The sequence below is a fragment of the Phascolarctos cinereus genome, unplaced genomic scaffold (genome assembly GCF_003287225.1).
Source record: "Phascolarctos cinereus isolate Bilbo 61053 unplaced genomic scaffold, phaCin_HiC Scaffold_5;HRSCAF=322, whole genome shotgun sequence".
Taxonomy (NCBI): Eukaryota; Metazoa; Chordata; class Mammalia; order Diprotodontia; family Phascolarctidae; genus Phascolarctos; species Phascolarctos cinereus.
Genome location: NW_027555958.1, coordinates 345,702,328 through 345,722,813, shown reverse-complemented (window position 1 = coordinate 345,722,813; position 20,486 = coordinate 345,702,328). Strand labels below are relative to the sequence as shown.

Sequence of the window (20,486 nt, the reverse complement as noted above, 5' to 3'; positions counted from 1 at the left end):
AGACAAAGGGGTTTAAGTGACTTGCCCAAAGCCAAACAGCTAATATCTGAGACCAGATTTGAATTCATGTCCTCCTGACTCCAGGCAGGTGCTTTATCCACTGCACCACCTAGCTATTTACTTCAAAACCCAGCTCTGCTGCTTACTATCTTTGTGACAATGATCAAGTCATATCTACGTGTTAAGGGAGTAATCTACTTGACTCTCAGCTCTAATTCCTGTGATTCTATGAAATTGATGAAGTTGGTCAGAATGCTCAAATCTGGAATACACAGAGACACAGCCACAGAGAGATTGAAGGAAAGAATTACTTGGAGTTGCACTGTAAGTCAGACTTTAGTCAGTAGAGCCTGAATAACAGGGTGATTATATAAGTGGCCTTTTTTTTTGAAAGGTAGCTTTAAAAATACACCCACCAGTAAGTCAGAAATGAAGTTCTTTCCTGCATTTTTGGTATTTAGAAGTAAAAGTTCTCTGAATTCAAAGTTTTTTTTTCTGACTTTTCCCATTATCACCACTTGAAGAGTTTTATTTACATATATGAAATTCAATCCTTAGTAAAAACCCTAAATAATCAATTTCTTCTACTTCTGTTCCCCTAGTCTGCTCTTGCAGCAACATAGGAAAGGATTTTTCTACAATCTCTTTCATCTCTCCCCTCTTCTTTATTCCCATTTCATTAATTAACCCACTATAGAAACAGCCTCTAATAGATTTTCCTGCCTCTATTCTCTCTCCATCTCCAAATCTTATATCACTACCCAAACTAATTTTTCTTATTCATAGATATGTCTATGTCATTACTCTGCAAAAATCTTCAGTGATTCCCCATTCCCTACCTAGTACAGTTTTGAAAATGTTGCCTCCCCATTCAAGGCCCTACACAATTTTGTACCATCCTACTTTTCTAGCTTTTCTCACACTACTGTCCACCACCAAATACCTTATACTTCAGTCAAACTGAGTATTTCTTTGTCCTTCATACAGGGTGTCTTGCTGAACAAGAGAACAGAACACCCACTAGAAGCTAACAGATCTGTGTTTTCTGGTCCTACTCTTACCTATCAGTGGTACTACAAAGATAGTAAAACTGTCAGGGTTCTCATCTCCTTCCTTTTCTCCCTCTCCCACAACACAAATAAATGATTTTATTTTTTTCTCGCCAATGAGAATATTCAGGTTCATTTGTGAGCATTTCTTTTCCCAGGATTCATTATGACAGATTCCTTTCTGAGTATGAATAGCTGTGAATATAGAAAATGCTGCTTAGTTGGAGGTGGAGGGGTAAATATATGTATTGGTAAGTTAGCTAGGCAACCCCATAACTTGTCAAATAGCTAGAAGACATTAGCATCCCAAGGAGATGGGGATTGTATTGAATTTTTTTTAAAAAGGTGCTGAGGTAATAATTGACATTTACATAAGATGAAATTAAGGTAATGAGATGAAATTAAAGAAGTGAAATTCTCCAGGCACTTTCAAGAAAAAAAAGAAATTAACATTTTGGATGAAATATTAGAATGTGGCAAAAATCTCTTACTGATAAAGAGTGGAAAGGAACATTTTGTTGTGTGACATTTAAAACTCAACTGTACTCTGCAGTAGCAACATGCCTCAGAAGACCAACCCTGAACTGCAGCAGCTGAAGACCACCCTCTACCCTGAGAGCCAACTCCTACTTGTCTCTCTTCATTTCATAAAAAGGTCAAGCAGTTGTGATGCCACACTTGAAAATTTACCTCCTTGTTTTATAGTCAGAGTAAAGAACATATCATCAAAAATTCTTATGTGAAATAATTATAATCATTAATTACATATACAGTTCCTACTATGTGCCAAGTACTGTGCTAAGTGCTTTACAAATATTGCCTTATTTGATACAACCCTCATTTTGGCTTCAAACTATACAAAGGACCAAATTTTGAAAGGGAAATTCAAGGAGAGTCTCTGACAGTATTTTATTAAGGAGGCAATCTGACAAACTATCTAAGACCATATTAGTTAAGAGTTCAATATAAATGAACCCACGTCAGTGGGTACTCTGATGAAAGCAGGGTAAAGGCCCTTTATTCAATCTAGAAGGGAACTTATCATTACTGAAAGAGTTCCATGGTCTTATAAACTCAGTTGTCCAGAAGAGCCACATAATAATAATCCACATTTGTATTGTGCTTTAAGATTTGCAAAAGACTTTCTCATGCCCATCCTGTGCATTAAGTAGAATCTATTCTCATTTTTGAGTCTGTCTTCAAGAGATATAGGATGGGGGTGGATGGATGGATCAAGTGAAGGTTTTTGGAGGATGGGGAAGATATAGACATGTTTGTAAGTAATAGCAAAGCTTTCACTTCAACTTCTTGACCCTCATAGCCCTGGGCCCCTGGTTTGAATTCTTTTTTATCTTTTTAGGTTTTTGTTGTTGTGTTATTTTCTTCGTTTTGTCTAGATCTTCCCTTATAACTAATACTGAGAAATGAAGGGACTCACCCATGGTCACACAAGTAATAAAAGACCAAGGGTCAAGATTTGAATACAGGTCTTCTGACTCCAGCACAAATGCTCTGTCCTCTATGCTGTGAGACTTTTCATGGGTAGAATTAGCTATGAAAATAAATTTCAAATGACCACAAGCTTACTTACTTTTTCAACAAACACAGTTTTACATTCACATTAGCGTCAAGCATAAGCAGGAGAAACCATAAATAAAAAAAAAAAAAGCTTTCAACTTTAGCCAGTAGAAAGGGTGAGGGAACTATTGCAGTGACAGATTATGCCATATGTGCATTTCTACCACAGACAATCAACAGCTATCTATGCACTAAGGGTCTTCCTGGTAGAATGGAGAATAAAAAGCCTTGAAGAATGTTTTCAGGCTTTCCAGTGACTCCGGAGGTAAGGGGATAGGAAGGCAGGAATGTTCCATGAAGCAAAGAACAAAAAATAAAACAAAACAATCTAAAAGATAAAAAGGATCCAAATCAGAGATCCAGGGGCTGTGAGGGTCAATGAGTTGGAAGCTGAAAGCTTCCCTTCTGCCTACAAACACATCCAAATGTTTCTCTCCCATCCTCAAGACCCTTAGTTGACTTGTCCATCCCTATCCCCTATCTCTTCTCCCTTTTATTGTTAAATGCCCTGAGAAGGCCATCTATATAATTGCTACCTCCACTTCCTTTCACCTCACTCTCCTCTTATCTCTCTACACTCTGGGTTTTTTTTTGTTTGTTTTTTGGGTTTTTTTTTTTGGTTGGGCAATGGGGTTAAGTGACTTGCCCAATGGTCACATAGCTAGTAACTGTTATGTGTCTAAGGCCGCATTTGAACTCAGGTCCTCCTGAATCCAGGGCCAGTGCTCTATCCACTGTGCCACCTAGCTGCCCCAATAGTCTGGGCTTCTGACCTTATCATTCAACCAGACCGCTTTCTCTACCGTGATTTCTTAATTGCAATATCTAATGGCCTTTTTTCGCTCTACAACCTGCTTGACCTTGTTGTAGCCTTTGACATCCTTGATCATCTGTCCTCTTCTTCCTTGATACTTTGTTCTCACTAGGTTTCCATGACACTGCTCTATCCTGGTTCTCCTCCCACCTGTCTGATCCTTACTTCTCAGTATCTTTGCTAGATCTTCATCCAGGTCATGGCTACTAAAGGAAATTGCCCCCCACCCCAACTCTGTCCTGGGACTTCTCTTTTTCTACACTATTTCACTTGGTGATCTCATCACCTCTCATGGATTTAATTATCTTTATGCTAATGTTTTTATAGTTATCTATCAGTCTCTTAATCTTCATACTTGTGGCTCTAACTACCTGTTAGACATCTTCGACTCAACATGTCCAAAACTGAACCCTTTATCTTTTCTCCAAACTTCCCCATGGGAGCAGCACCACCTTTCCAGGCTTACAACCTAGATGTCATTCTCAATACTTCACTGCCTCACCTGCTATAACCAATCTGATGCCAAGTCCTTCTAATTCTACCTTCAGAAAATCATATCTATCTATATCTATATATAGATATCTGTGTATATACATATATATATATATACATATATACACACACATATACATAGATATAGATATATATAGATATATATAGATATATATCTATATATAGATATATATAGATATAGATATATATTCCTTTTGTGCCTTTGACATTGCTACCATCTTGGTAGAAGCATTCATCACCTTATACCTATACTATTACTATAGCCTACTGGTTGGTCTCCCTGCCTCAAGTCTCTCCCCACTCCAGTTCATCCTTCACTCAGATGTCACATTAATCCTCCTAAAATGTGTGTCACTCCCTGCCTCATTCAGTAAATCCCTAGTGGCTCCCTTTCACCTCCAGGATCATATATAAAATCCTTCCTGGCAGTCAAAGCCTGGTCCCTTTCTATCTTTCCTATCTTCTTATACCTTACTCATCCCCATGTATTCTTTGATCAAGCAAAACTAGCCTCCTTGATATTTATTTATTCCTTAGAGGAGACACTCCACCTCTAGACTCATGCATTTTCACTGGCTGTCTCCCATATCTGAAATACTCCGCCTCCTGGCTTCCCTGGCTTCCTTCAAGTCCTAGCTAAAATCACATTTTCTCCAAGAAGCTTTTTTCTGATCTTAATTCTAATGTCTTCCCCCTGTCAATTTTTTTTCCCAGTTTATCCCATCTATAATTTGTTTGTACCCAATTGTCTGCATATTATCTTCTCCATTAGACTGTGAGTTCTTTGAGACTAGAAACTATCTAATCTTTCTTTGTATCCCCAGTAGTTAGCACAATATCTGGCATATAGTAGGCACTTAATAAATGCTTAATGACTTTTTAAAGAAATGTAGAAGGAAGATTTCTGAGGAGTTGGAGTTATATAATAAGTTAGGTATTGTCTAAGAAATGAAGCTTGAATTGCCTACATTCACTTCCTCACTTCTTGGTATCACTTCTTGGCCCTCGTCAGCAGCCATTTTCTCTACCCATCCATTGGCCAAGGCCAACTGAGACAAAGAGGATTAGCTCAATGACAGAAAGTTCATTTATGATAACTGCACACTGGTGGAAGTCCAGAACTTTCAGATACAATTTCATTTATCTTTTAACCAAGTAAGTGGGTGTGACAGATGATCTTCACTCCTTCCATGAGTATCACCATAGCTTTGCAGCCACATGTTGTTTTCCTCAATAGAATGCCCTCAAAGGTAGGGACTGAGTCACTTTTGTCCTAGTGCCTAGCATAGTTTTATTTTATCTTCAGTGGCTATCATAGTTCCTAGCACATAATAGGTATTTAATAAAGATTTGTTAACTGACTGATCTCAGGGCCTTTGGGACAGAACATCTACATCTACTTTCATCTTCATTGGACATGCTGAACTCCCAATTGGTTAGTATTACTATTTTTCTCTATCAGGCAGCATCCAAGTTGATGCTAATCAAAACATAACTCAACATAAGCCATCCTCACCTTAAATATAGCTCCATTCAAATAATTATTGAATTTCTCTGTTATAGCCCCTATCAAAGCCAAGAATTCCAGTTGAGTTCAACACAAAATCTGGTAGTAAGTCCTCTGTTGGCAAATAGAAGAGGTTCTAATGACTATAATCTTTTAGGTACAAGAGTATTGCCAAACCTTCAAGTCAGCATTCATATGCATAACACAGGGCTTGCCTGAATCTTTAAGCTGTTGGTCTAGTCTTTAAAAACTGATACATCAGGAAAAAGAACAAAATTATCTGCTTCAAGTCACAAATGATAAGACTAAATAGAGACTTTAATTTAGCTTACTCTTCTTGTCTATGTAGCTGAATATCTAAGGGGCATTTTAGTAATTTATCATTTGTGTTTATGTATTTGTATCATTGCACATTTAAATTTTCATATCATTTATATATTGATCTTTTCTATTTTCATATTCCTGAACGATAATAGATATAAGAAAACAATGAAGTTCAAATTTATTTCTTATTCAAATAGACTGTGAAAGATAACGACACTATTAATGACTTCCATTTTAATTTCACAGATGAAAGAACTTGGTGTCATCTTTTACAACTGCAGCTGTCTGGTCCTAGATTTACAAAGGATATTTGCCTTGTATAGCTCATTAAGATACAAGAGCAGAGTGCCTCAAACTTGGTCAAAGAGGTTGTATGGAGTGTATGACAATCAAAAAAAATTGCAACTTCAGTTGAATGAAACAAAGTCTCAAGCATTTGTGTCGGTGAGTAGACATCCTTATCAAAAAGCCTGTACTCAGTTCCTAATTAATTTATGGTATTATTAACGAGAATGTACAAAGAGTTAACTTAGATCTAGACCTATGCCTCAAGCGTTTTGCTTCATGTTCATTTATTGATCATATGGCTTAGCTGTTATTTCATATAATTGTAAATGGGTTATTTAAATACATGCTACAGAATGTTTGAATGCTTCTGTTTGAATGTTGTTGTCTTTCTTTAGGCATTAGATCTAAGCTGGTCTTCAAAATAGTAAAAGACCACTAGTTGCTCTGGCCACATCTTACTAGAATTCACACTACACTTTTGTTGTTCAGTCATTTTTCAGTCACATCTGACTCTTCATGACCCCATTTGGGGTTTTCTTGGCAAAGATACTGGAGAGGTTTACCATCTCCTTCTCCAGCTTATTTTACATATGAGAAAACTGAGGCAAACAGGGTTAAGTGACTTACTCAGAATCACACAGCTAGTAATGTCTGAGGCCAGATTTGAACTCATATAGATGAGTCTTCCCAACTTTCTGTTCCACCTAGCTGCCCCTAATACTATACTAGCTCTATCTTTTTTGACCATTGAGACCATGTGCTATCTCCTAGAACATTATGTGGTCAAGATAAATGATAAAAAATACTTTTCACTATAAATAATAATTTCTAAATGTTCTTATATACATATTCTATGACATAAACCTCTGTCACAACCTTTAAGCACCTCGAACAACTGTCCAAGACTCCAAGTTGCCTATCTGCATTGATAAAGAGAGTTTCCATCTTGGGAGTTCCATATGTCAATAAAACTACATGTCAGGACAAGAAGACCAAAAGTTGAGAGACAATGTCATAAGTTTACATTCTAAGCTCTCCACCAAAAGAACAAAACATTGTTACTGCAAAATGAAAGTCTAGGAGAAGAATCCTCCCTACATTAAAGGAACCTCCTGGATTTCTGAGGCTGCTTCTGCAGAATCCATACCTTCAGGATGGGACAAATTTCAAGATTGTTTCTCATCAAACTTCCCCCATGAGAAGTCTCATCTCCTATAGAAGGTTTCCTTTTTTTTTTCTTTTCAGTTTCTCACTGTCAGGTTTTTTCATCATAATATATATACTAAATCAGTTCATTGCTGACATCTGAGCTAATATCCTTGGAGATTTACAGATATTATGAATGAACAGCCTACTGAAAAATACCTCTGTACCTTATATATCAAAATTCTTGGCTGTTATTAGTAGCAAGTATTTTCTGTTGTGTCCACAATGCATTAGACATTCTGTATGATTCAACAGAAAGAATCTTTCATTCAGTATACTTGTGAAACTTTTTTAAATGACTCCCTGTGCTCTGGTTTTAGTGAGATATTGGCCCTAACAAGAGTTTACAGATTGCAAATACTCAAAAACTCCACATTTGGAAGTCCCAGAAAAATAACATAACTTCCCAGTATGATGTTTTCTGCTAAAAATTCCTATGAAGCTGTGGGTTGGGCTAATTTTATTTTTGTTCTTATTTTCCAGTTTCTCATTTTCCTGAATAGACCACAGCCTAAATATAATTTTATCCTTTTTCTTAATTTGGAGGAACGGATTTTGTTTTATTTTTTTTACATTTTTTGCTGAAACTAGGCAACAGCAATAGTGATTGAACTTCATTCCTACTGTGTTTGCAAGTGTTTTATAGTCCTTGAAAGTCTGTATTTTGTCATCCAAGACAAGGACTAGTCTCAAGGTCTGTTTTGATTAAGCTAGGTAGGAGGTGGATTTCATTTCTTCTTGTTTATTACCCAAATCAATCACCCATCAAAGTCATTTAGACTAAAATATATTTTGTGAGGTAGGACACTGAGTAGAACATAGTGAGTCTGAAGAGAAATCCATTAAAATGCTGTTTGGATTACTTTTCCCAAAAACAACACGGTCATGTTTTGAAAAGGATGCTCTGGAAAAGAGCTCTTTAAAATCAGAAACATGTTTGGAAGTGAGCTGAAAGCCTGCTGGTGCAAGGATGTCTAGCATAGTAGATATAGTCCAATTGATCTGTACTGGGAAGCAGGGTGCCTGGATTGATTTAGAAGTGAGCTTCCAGGGAAACAGTTGATTGGGAAAAGCCAGTTACAATGTTTTAACTTAGACCAGTATCTGTTATTTTCATTCTTTTTTTTCCTCTTTCTGCTTTGCTATTAAGGGATAATACAAAGGAATTTAAAAGGACATAAGAAAGATTGCTAATAAGACAATTTGAGTGCCTGTTTTCTGATTAACTTGCAAGTTACATTTCCCATGTTTGAGCGGTGGTACTCACTCTGGCTCTGGGGCCACTGTAGCAATTATCATTAACCAAAGAGCCACGTTTCTGTTGTGTGCTTTGTAGAGACCAGTGCAGTGAAATCTTCTGTTAATGAAATTAAAGGCTTTGGAAAACCATAGATTTCATATAAAAGAACACTGCCCCCCTCCAATATGGCTTGACCCTAAATATTACTATGCCAGATATAGCCATAATACTTTCTCCTCATTTCATATCTTTGACACCATAACCTTCTGGCTCTCCTCTAACCTGACTACTCTTTCTCTTTCACTGGTTTTTCTTCCTGTTCCACTAATCCAATTTTTCACATTTGAAATTTTAGTGTTATCTTTGATTTTTCATTCACTTCTTGTAAATATATATTAGCAATATCTCTTCTATCCATCCATCCAGGAAGTAAAAGCAGAGAGGTCAAGGGGACTACACATTGACCTGTGGCCTGACAGTAACATGGGCAGCAGGTACAATTAATAAGTGGAACTGATAAAGCTTCTGTACTCTTGCCAGTGCAACATCTTGTGGCTAATTCCATAATTACCCTCTTGCCCCCAAATGCCAACCAAAGAGGGCACTAAAAGCCTACTCCATAAAAAAAATTATTTTTGGATAGAAAAATTGCTTAGATACTGTTAGATTAAGGGGAGAAGAAAAGAAGCTTGTTGTGTGGGTCCCAAGGATGAGGAAATGGAAGAGGCTCCATGTCCAATGTGTTGGGGGGAAAGTTCCTAATCAGCTTTTACTAGATATGTTGAGTTCAACTCAGTTCTTGCCTTAACACTTCTTAGGGATGTGGTCCAGGTGATCAGACTCAGGGAGGATGATCTCTTCAAACTAATGTCAGGAAAAAATGCACCTTCTGAATATCAACACCATAGAGAAAGCCCTGACTGCCTCACCCTAGTTAAGGCTCTGGACATAGACTAGCAGGGATATGTGTCTTAACATCTAGGTTCCTAACAGATATACTTTTTGGTCCTTCCAACAGATAGGCTACATAAAAATGAAAAAGAAAAATATAGATAAGACTATTTTTACGTCCCCATTTGTACAAAATCATTTCACATAGCCCTGGTGAGTCTTATAGTAGGACCTGTTCTTCAGGGGATCGAATACCTACAATAACTCATTCTCCAGAGTCAACTAATGAAAACCTGATCTAGGATTAGCCAAACTAAATGAACCAGCCATTACCAAAATGTGGTAAAAGTCAGCTCCTGAAAAAAGGAAAATGCTCTAAGTTACATATATTTCTACTTCAATAATTTGATCTTTGTATATTCACAGAATTCTCCCAAAGTCTTTTGCCCTAAAAATAGGAGCTTTGACATAGATGCCATTTATAGTGTCATTGACGATGCTAAGGAGTTTGTGTTCATTGCTGTAATGGATTACCTGCCTGTCTCTAACACAAGCACCAAAAGGTGAGTGCCTAGATTCTGTGTTAGGATCATTGTTAGATGAGGGCCATGCCATTACTTAAGAAGAAATGACTGAGAGCTAATCTTAAGCACAGGACTACTGTAGTGACTGCCTTGAGTTCTGTAAAATAAGAATCTGGAATATTTGCAGTGATTTGTCCACAAGAACCTGCATGCCCCCTAAGTGGAACCATTCCAGGAAGCCAGGTTCTTGCTCAGCAGAAGGTATCAACGTGTTTCCCTCTGACCTACCTGTGAGCTATTTGTAGGTAAAAGACCAAATCGAGCAAGAGTGAGGGATGTCACAGCATGAGCTGATAGTCACCAAATTTAGAATTATCTGTTGAAATATTTCTAAAGGATATGCTGCCCCTGAATGAATCTTGGAAGCTTTGCCTTGAAAGGGGAGATAGTTTTATGTCATTCAGTGCAACTTCCATAAAAACCTGGATTTTCATAAAGATATTTTTAACTTAAAGGAAAAAAAACTTTTTAAAAAAATGTTCTCATCAAAACTATCCATCCCTCTGTGGGAGACGCAGAGCATCAATGTGTGACAAATAGAGAAGTTTTTCAATAATTCATCATTGTTTCAGCATGCAAATACATGGACTAAATTTAGGAACACAATTTATGCCAAACCCTTTCGAAAAATCATTGCATGAATAAGTAGAAAGGTGTCCAAGCCCTAGACCTTCCCAGGTTTCATTTCTTCCTGGGCATATCTAAAGTCTGATGCCACAAATGCATTAGATGATCAGTTTAATTAAGATCAAGTTTACAAAATTAAATGTAAGTTTTGAGAGTAGGAATATAGGCTTTTTCTCTTGGAAAACAGAACTCCAAAATAAATTTCCTTGGATTAAGGATTTCATGTGACTTATTCTTCATATAAATTTTTCATATTTCTAATAAATCCAGTACATGCAAATTTTCTGTTAGTTTTATTATAGGGTAATAACATTTTCACAAAAAAAATGAATTTTTCAGATGATAGATATGTGAAGTGTATGTGTGTTGCCCATGGAGGTTACATGCATGACTATATGCGTTTGTCTAAATGTGGCTTGAAGGGAGGCATAAATATATAATCTATCTGAAATCCAATTCTATCTCTTTTCAAGAAAGATTTTTATTTCTGCCTGAAAGGGAATAGAAAAAGGGCTACAAGACTGGCTGTTCTGCTCTCCTCAAAGAGGGGTACTGGAATAGAATTATATCTGTCTGGTCCCCTAAATTTTGTTAACATAGGGGAAATGATTTTTAGTTTCAATTAACTTTCCTGGTCATGAACCCTTAAAGGGAAAAGGATACTTCAAATTTATAATAAAGAGGCTTGACTCCCTTCCCACTAAATGTTAATTACATAAAAGATCATCACAAATAGTTAAGAGTGAATAAATTATTTTATCCAAGCAAATAGCAAACAGAAATCAGTGAAGTTATACATATTTGAATATACCAGAAAATATTACAGAGTAAATTAACTCTCCCAATGGAAGTAAGATATCAATATATATGTATATCCGTCCATATCTATCTAACAAGAGAGTGGGAGAGAGACTCCCTGAGTTCACCAAAGAGGAAATTTCCCAAAGTCTCTAGGGAACTGAGCTGGAACTTAGGGACACATTAAGGAGCCAGTTCCTCTACATGCCTGCTGCTTCCCAAGGTCTATTTGTTCTCTCCACTGAGATCCGGTGATTGAACTCTGAAGTGAAAAATCAAAAGGCCTCTGTTATTTCTTCCTAACTCAGAAATCAAATCATGTAATATTAGGCAAGTTATCTAATTATTAATATCTCTGCTACTGTGTTGTTGATTATTATATCCATAGCCATACCAGGAATTTTTACCCCGGGACAAATATCCATTTAGGCAAAATATAATAGCCACAAAGCAAAGAACAATCCTAATCAGAGAATATGACTGCTCCAGAAAGGGTTGGAAGAGGAAGGTAGACTTCAGGTCACTCAAGTGATGAGATCCTGGCCATGGAAGTCTGGGGGCAGTTGTACCCTCTGGTATAGTATACTAGCAGCAAAGGGTGGCAAGGTATGGGGCTGACATATCCATGGGGAAGGAACATGTTCTGCCCTCTGGGGGACAAATTACACTCCATTTCTACCTTAGGACAAAAACATAGCCTCACAGGTGCAAATATAGCTGATATATCTGCAAAAGGAGATTTAAGATAATCTGTTTCATAGACTGATAATCTAGTTTAAGATAATCTAGTTTCACAGACTTATAAATTCATTTATGGAATTGTTTTAATCAACTTGTTCCCAAAACTGTTTTAAATATCATAAAATAAATAAATAGTCATTTTAACCAAAGTTCAAGTTTTTCTTTGATAGATTGCTTTTTCAGCAAACTAAAGAATATGGTTTTTCCACAGAACTTACTGGCCAGATTTGGATGGGAAAATAAGAGAAGCATTAGTTTTACGAAGAGTTAAAGTCCGACTCCTCATCAGTTTCTGGAAGGAAACAGACCCCCTCACATTTAACTTTGTTTCATCTCTTAAAGCTATTTGCACTGAAATTGCCAACTGCAGTTTGAAAGTTGTAAGTACCAGACCTACTTTATCTTTTCACAATGTGTTGAATGTTCATTTAACATTCTCTGATATTTTTAGTAATTAATCAACAAACATTTAATAGGGGCTTACTCTGTGCTAAGAAGTGCTCCGGCATGCAAATGAAAGATGAATAAAATGGTGATAATTATTTTTTTAAATGGTGAAAGAACTTCAGCAAGCAATACTGGACTTTGAATATTCAAATCATTATGATTCAACGAACACTTATTAGAGAGCCAACTATATGTAGACCACAAAGAATATAAAAATAAAATTATGCCTGCCTTCAAGGATCTTCTATTCTACTGTAAATATTTTTTCATATTTTAAAAATTATGATCTTGTTAAGTTACTGATCAGCTTCTTCTCATCAGACAATAATTTGGAGTTATTTATATGATCCATACGTACCACCATATTGGCTGCTATAAGATGCTTTATTGATCTTTTATCCACTACTTAGTAAGAATTCCTAGTAACAGATACACTTCTATTACTTACATATCCCTACTATGGATTTGCGTTTCAAATAATAGCAACCACTCATGTTTCTGTATCCCTTTGTTTACAAAGTACTTTCCTCATAACAGCATTATGAGATAGGAAGTACACACTCCAATACAGGAATTTTACAGAGGAGTAAACTGAGGCTCAGAAGTTACACAACTTACTCAGAGTGAGTTACACAATTAATAAATGGGAGAGCCAGGGTGAATTTGGGTCTCTCCTAACTCAGAGTCAGTGCTCTTTCTAATACAACATTCTTCCTCCTATATAAAGATAGCTTGATCTTTGAGACTCCATCCAACCCAGTTCCAGCGTCTCAGCACTCTGATAGCCAGATCATTATTACTGGAAAACACTGTGCAAATCTATAGGCTGCCACGGCCCTAATTTCTCAAATGACAATCACATCTTATCTTTGTACCACATTTTATTTCTTCAAAATATTTCCTCACCTATTAGCTAACTTTGTCGATCACCGAAGATCTAGAGATAACAAAGCTGGGGCTAGAGTCCAAGATCCTTAATGCCTGGTCTTTGAGCAACACCAAGAAGCCTCTCCCATCACTTTCATTTTATCTAAAATTTTTCATTCACCTAAAACATCCTTATTTTTCATGCATTTTCACCTGCAAGGCCACAATCATTCTAATAGCTGAGGGTCCTGGACAGAGATGGTAGAATTCACACGAAAAAGATCAACTCTCACTTAGTGGCTTTTGCTGCCATGCTTGGCCTCACTTTCTTTGAATTCAATGGCTTGGTACAGGTTCTAAAAGCCATAGGCCATTATCACCCTTTGATAAGAGGGTTCAACCATAGATAAAAAGCTTCATAATTCCCTCTCATTCAGGCAAGAAAGTCTTTTTTTTTTTTTAGAAAAATCTTCTTGATCTATTTTCAGAAAACTTAAAGTATTAGTGCTGCTCAAATAATAATAATAGCAGCTAACATTTGTATATCACTTACTACATGCCAGGTGCTTCACAATTATCTCATTTGATCCTCATGACAACTTTGAGAGGTAGGTGCTATTATTATCTCCATTTTACAGATGTGGCAACTGAAACAGGCAAGTTAAATGACTCGCCCAAGGTTACGTTGCTAGTAAGTGTCTGAGGTCGGATTTGAATGCCACATACTGAGAGATAAGGGAAGCCACACCATTCAGGCTCAGGATAGAGCAAAAGAGGCAGATACCACTAACCAGGAGAGTATTTAGGGAACTTAGAGAACCATGTACACCTGCTCCTCATTTTGACTTGGAAGATGACCTATATATGTTAAGCCTGCTTCCTACCTAGGGTTTGACATCATCAGCTTCTGCCAAGCTATCAGGTGGATCATCTTGTTTAGAAACATTCTGTGCCTCTGGTTAAGATTTCTAATCTTTTTTGAATTTTACGAGCAACTTAATTACCTTAGTCTCTTCTAAACACAGATGGCTTCATTACCCTAAAGCAAATTGCTGAGAGCTTATCTTGGCAATAGCTAGTTTGCAAAGCAAAAACTACAAAACTACCCCCTTACCGAAGCAATCCATAAATTTTAGAAATGATTGCAAGACTAAGTGGAAAAGGAGGTGACTTCCCCAAATACCTGATATGGTTACTGAGGGCAAGTTTTTTATGAAGGCAGACAAAGAAACTTTGTGATGTCTTCTTCTCATGAGCTTGTCAATGAGAGGGGATGTTTTAGTGTCTGAAAAGCTTATCATGATATGACTGGAAGACACTGAAGTTGGGTGGCATCCAGTAATACTATAAAACTGCCTTTATGGAGGGACATTGGAAGAATGAATGAATGTGAATTTCACAAGGCCATCCCAAAGAGCCAAATTTTAATTAAATAAACAAATCATCCCTGAAACCTCTCCATTTTCTGTCAACTACAACATAAATGATGATAACATTTCAATGACTAATAAGTCTTTGCTCTAGGAATTTATTAGTTCTAGCAGAATTCATTTTCACATGCAAGGCTATTCCTCCTCCCCTTAGCCATATTTGACTTTTAAGAGCAAACAGGTTCTTACTGAGACCCTACTTTGTCATTCCAACCCCAACTTTCATTAAAACATATATTTCTACTTTTTGAAAATGTTGGCTAGTTTTTTTTTTAATAATGCCTTTCTACAAAGAGGAAATAAGTCAAATGAATGAATATTTTAGTAATAAATCAAGTGTAAGTTGCATTCTTCTGGGTAATATTCATTAGTGGTACTGTCATAAAAGTGCCCTTAGAGTCGAGTATGAATTAAGGGGAAATGTGTTTAAATGACCTTTAGAAACTTGTCAAGATGTATTTGCTATGTATTAGCCTGGTTATTAGGCAGACCTAAATATTCCAGGCAAGCTGAATTTATACTAACCAAATTTCACAGAGCTATCATAAAAGTCAGGTTTTTACAAATCCCAGGGTAGGAACAATTGGAAAGTGACAGAGAAAGAGATAAAGCTGGAAAAACTACATAAAGTATACCTAGGAAAACACTATGTAAAGTTACTGGGATCATGTTTTTTCTCCAGCAATTTTATTGCTTTTTCAAATACTCAGAATTCAGCTTTCTTTTTGCGATCTCTTCATTTGCATTGTGCATATTATTCTTCCAATTGTGCTTACTTCATTCTGTATCAGTTCATAAGAAACTTCCCAAGTTTCTTTGAATTCCTCACATGCATCACTCTTTACTGGACAGTAATATTTTATTATGTTCATATGCTATACTTTGTTGTTGAAAGACACCTCTTTCTTTCTAGTTCTTTGCTACTACAAAAAAAATATGGTTATATTTTGGATGTGAGACCTTTCTGGTTTTTTTTTTTTTGAGGGGGGCGTTTGTTGTTGTTTTTAATGTACTCCATTGGACTATATACCCAGAAGGAATATTCTTGAGTCAAAAGGTATGAAAAGCTTGGTCACTTTTCTTGCATGATTCCAATTTGTTTTTTTCCCAAATGGTTAGACCAATTTACAGCTACACAAATAGTGTATTAGAGTGACTGGCTTCCCACAGGCTATCCAACATCAACTGTTGATTTTTTTTTCCAAATTCCAGGGAGTTTTGAAAAAAGAATCTGTAAAACCTCTAATATAAAGAAAGACAATTAAATCTTACTAGAGGCACATTAAAGCATTTTCAGAGTATCTGCAATGACATGGAGGTAATCTCAAGTTTTTTAAATCTGTGCCAGCAGAGCAAAGCTCTAGCAGGTTTTAAAAAGAGGCAAAATGGGTAGGAAACCTAGAAAATAGCTGTGTGTCTCCTCTGAGAACTAGCATAGTTAAATATAGGGATATTTATAACAAAAATATTAGCCACTAGGTAACAAGCTTTTTTAGATACATCAAGTCATGGAGACCATTTCCTAAGACAGAGTTTCCCAAGGTAGTAGGGAGATACTAAGCAACAACTAAAATTATTGGCTATTGAGGTTCAATCAAAGTTAATAAGTACAAGGTTAACACAGCAAATTCATGCCAATTGACAATGAATGTTACACAGTAATTATTTAATAAGGTATGTAAAAACAAGATTAAATATAAGTAATCAATGAGTTAAAATGGTCAAATATGAGTGTGTCAAATATCAATGCAGGAATAATCTACTACTATCATTATCAGTCATGAGTTGGGGTAGACTTACAAACAGGTGAATTATGCTATAGCACTGCGTGCTGCTTTTGAATGTAAAGGATATAAAATTGAAATTGAATAATTTCTGTGCAAAAGTTAAAATGACCATAAAATCTGCTGTATTTATCAACTTCATTCACATCAGTAAATACATTATAAGCTAGTTTTCAAAAAAACTTCAACTTAAAAAAAAATTGAAATATCTTGAGAACAGTCACACAGATTCTCAATTAAAATTTTCTAAAATTTAATTTAAATTTAAGCCGGTGTGGTAGCACAAGCCTGGAATGCCTGTTTTTGGGAGGCTGGAGCTGGCATATCTCTTGAGCTCAGGAGTTCTAGCTGCAGTGGCTATGCTGATCCAGTGTCCATATTAAATTTAGCATAAATATATTGAGCCTTCAGAGTAGAGGTCCACCATGCTGTCAAATGAGAAATAAACCTGCCTTGGTCAGAAATGGAGCAGGTCAAAATTCACATGTCAATTAGGAGTGGCATAGGTAGGACCTTGTGAATAGTACCTAAATTTCCAGTTTGGCCAATATATGGGGACTCAGTCTTTAAAAAAATAATAATAGGGCAGTTGGTGGCACAGAACCAACCCTGGAGTCAGGAGGACCAGAGTTCAAATCCGGCCTCAGATACTTGACACTTACTAGCTTACTAGTGGCTATGAGCACTTAACCCCAACTGTCTCACCAAAAAATAATAATAATAATAATTTCAAAATTGAATGTCTTTTTCAATTATTAATCTACATTTAAAACTAGTACAAGGAAGACAGAGATAGTTTAAGTGGCAGAAATATAGAAACCAAAAAAAAAAAAGACCAAGTCTAGAAAATATTTATCTTTTGAATGAATGAATAGGAATTCATTAAGCTCTTCATATGTGCTAAGCATTGTGCAAAGCACTAGGGATAAAAATAGAAAAACCGAGGCAGCCCCTGTCCTCATGGATCTCAAATTCTAATTGGTGAAGGCAACACATAAAAGAAACTTTAGTTGCAGGGTCGATAAAAATGCCCAGGTATCTTAACTGTTCAACAATGGGAAGGAAAGCAAGGCTCAGAGGTCCTTAATAGAAAGAGATAGCTGCATTTGTCTTTAAAAATATTTTGGCTGCAGATAGCACAAGACAAGAGAAGTTTTCTGGAGAAAATTAGTTGCAAAAACAACTTTTTCAACAGTCACATATGTTACCACAAAAAGACTTCTTGTATTGTATGTTTGCTTACAGAATTGCTTCATGTAAACAGCCTTGTTTGGTAAGAGAAACATTGGTGCTACCTGCAACTGCAACTACAGAGATAGTCAAAATGATTTATAACAACTATATACAAAGTAGTTTTGAATGGTTCCATATATAGTTAATATGGTGGGAAGGAGATTTGTCCATATGTCTGTAGACCTTTGCAATCTATTCATTGAGAAACTAATTTTTTTCCTTGCAAATGGATTAAACAAGAGATATTGTTAAATGTTCATTTTATTACATTGCAGGGTTTATTGATGCCATTGATTCAGTGAAGAGTCAATTCTTTGAAACATAGTTGTCACAATTCCACATCAAGAAAATTTTTCAATTAATGAATTTTTTAATAAAAAAAATTATATGATGTGGGAATATTTCATTGTACTTTGCACTGAAGGAGCTCAGGTGGTTTCAGGATAAAATACAGATCTACAAATAGTAGTTTAAAATGTGACCTGACTCCTCATGCAATTTAGATACAATTACATGCTTTGCGAAGTCATTTAAATCAAGAAGGACAAGTTAGGATTCTGGGTCATGGAGTTTTTCAAGCTGTTAAAATAGTCAACGTTATAAAAAGTACTACATGAAAAAGTAAATTATAAAATTGTGTGACAGTATTGAAGCAGAACATAGTGGACTTCCATATCATTGTGAAACCTGCTGGTTTTCTCATAAAGTACTTCAAAGGACTTTTGAGCTAAAAGAAGAAATTGTCATTTTTCTTAATGATAATAAAAATTAAGCAAATTTATTTTATAATAAAAATTTCCTCTTGAAACTTTCCAATTTGGTGAATATATCTGAAAAACTGAATAAATAAAAGGTCCTCAGATAAAGATAACATAATTGCATTTATGAGAATTTAGATCTATGGATAATAATTTATAAAACATTTTTCAAATTTCCCAATTTTAAGAATACTTTGTGCTACAAATGAAATGGAAGAAGTAAAGAGCTATTTATTATGCACTTGACAAAAGACGTGCGCATTTTAAAGATTTTTTAAAATATAAATCGATAAATTTGCTATGAACAAATGATATATTTGGCCTTAGTCCATTTTAACAAGAATGGCCTAGGCTCATCATTTGATTGATACACTAAAATTGAAATGTTTGAACATAAACATCTTTTTCTACTTTCATTATAAGTGAAGACTTCACAGATTTATCAAACTAATATAAATTTTACTATTGTATATAACATCTTATTTCTGTGAAACAGGGTTTTGTTTTAAAGACAAAATATCAATCTTAGCTCTTGAAAAAGATTCCAAGCAGCAATGTTATCAATGACATTGCATTCTGAGAAACTGCACTGAAAAATGACTTCACCTACCCCAATAATATGATTTTATCATTTTAATATTATAACTACAAATATATATATACACACACATATATACATATATATACACACACACACACACACACACACACACACACACACACATACATAAAGGTGTGTGTGTTTTTAGAGGCAGCAGGGTCAAGTAGAAGCATTGGCTTGAGAGTCAGAGGACCTGGGTTCAGAGGACACAGAGTCAGTGGGTTGCCTAAAATCATAGTTACTAAATGTGAAAGTTGAAATTCAAACTCAGTTCTTCCTAACTCCAAGTTGAGTGCTATTTCTGCATTGCCATACTGCCTCTTTCCCTCTAAAACACAGTCCCTAGGTATTTGATACCTGTCAGAGTGGGTCAAAACTCTTTGGGGGAGACAGAGGAGAAAATAGAGCTACTTTGATTTGAAATTATAGTTCTCGGGGAGCTTGTTAAAACTAAACCTTCTAGGCACATTTTTCAGAATGAAAACTCTCATTCCTTTGCACAGAATACCATGACCTCTTTGAGTCTCACATTTAAACAAGTGGAATCATTACGATGGGAATATCACTTCTCATAACTTATGCAACATATAAGAATATTCATTCAGTTCATTGCTTGGCAGCCAGTATATCCCGAGGCTGACTTAATCCCACTATGCCTTGATGAATAATGCTGAGAGGTAAATAATCTTCCTGGCCCTCACCTCATCGAAAGGACAGATTTCATGTTCATTTTATTTCTTAAAATTATAAATTATAGTATGAGATGATGAATGTTAGCTTTCTCCTTTGGTTACCCAGATAAATCGATAGGAAGAAATACAAGCGTGCGGGCAGTTTGTATAAAACAAAAATGTGTTTAAACCTATGTCCAAGGTCTCTTGGTAATATTCTACAGTGTATTACTTGTTTCCTATTGAATGGAAACAAAAACTATTCCCTGTTCATTTGTATTCATTTGCCTTATCTTTCTTACTTTTGCAGAAGTTCTTTGATTTAGAAAGAGAGAGTGCCTGCTCTGCAAAAGAACAAAAGAACAATTCCTTTCCCAAGTTAAATAGAAATAAATATATGGTAACTGACGGAGCAGCTTACATTGGTAAGTGACATAGAATGAGAGTTGTAAAGAATGTAAATGGTCTACAAAGCAATTCACATATACTACTTAATTTGAGCTGATCCTCTTAAGTAGCTAGTAAAAGTCTTATT

The 20,486-nt window shown here is 35.8% G+C and overlaps 1 protein-coding gene across 4 annotated transcripts in view; it reads left to right on the top strand.

The window, feature by feature from the left end:
* The window catches only part of PLD5 (phospholipase D family member 5), a 418,024-nt gene that overhangs the window by 383,492 nt on the left and 14,046 nt on the right, over window positions 1–20,486 (top strand). For all 4 annotated transcript variants that reach the window (XM_020982069.2, XM_020982072.2, XM_020982075.2 and 1 more), the window contains 4 exons: window positions 6,032–6,229; window positions 9,837–9,973; window positions 12,372–12,540; window positions 20,262–20,376. In XM_020982069.2, coding sequence (XP_020837728.1) covers window positions 6,032–6,229; window positions 9,837–9,973; window positions 12,372–12,540; window positions 20,262–20,376 — 619 coding nt within the window. The remainder of the gene's footprint in view (window positions 1–6,031; window positions 6,230–9,836; window positions 9,974–12,371; window positions 12,541–20,261; window positions 20,377–20,486) is intronic.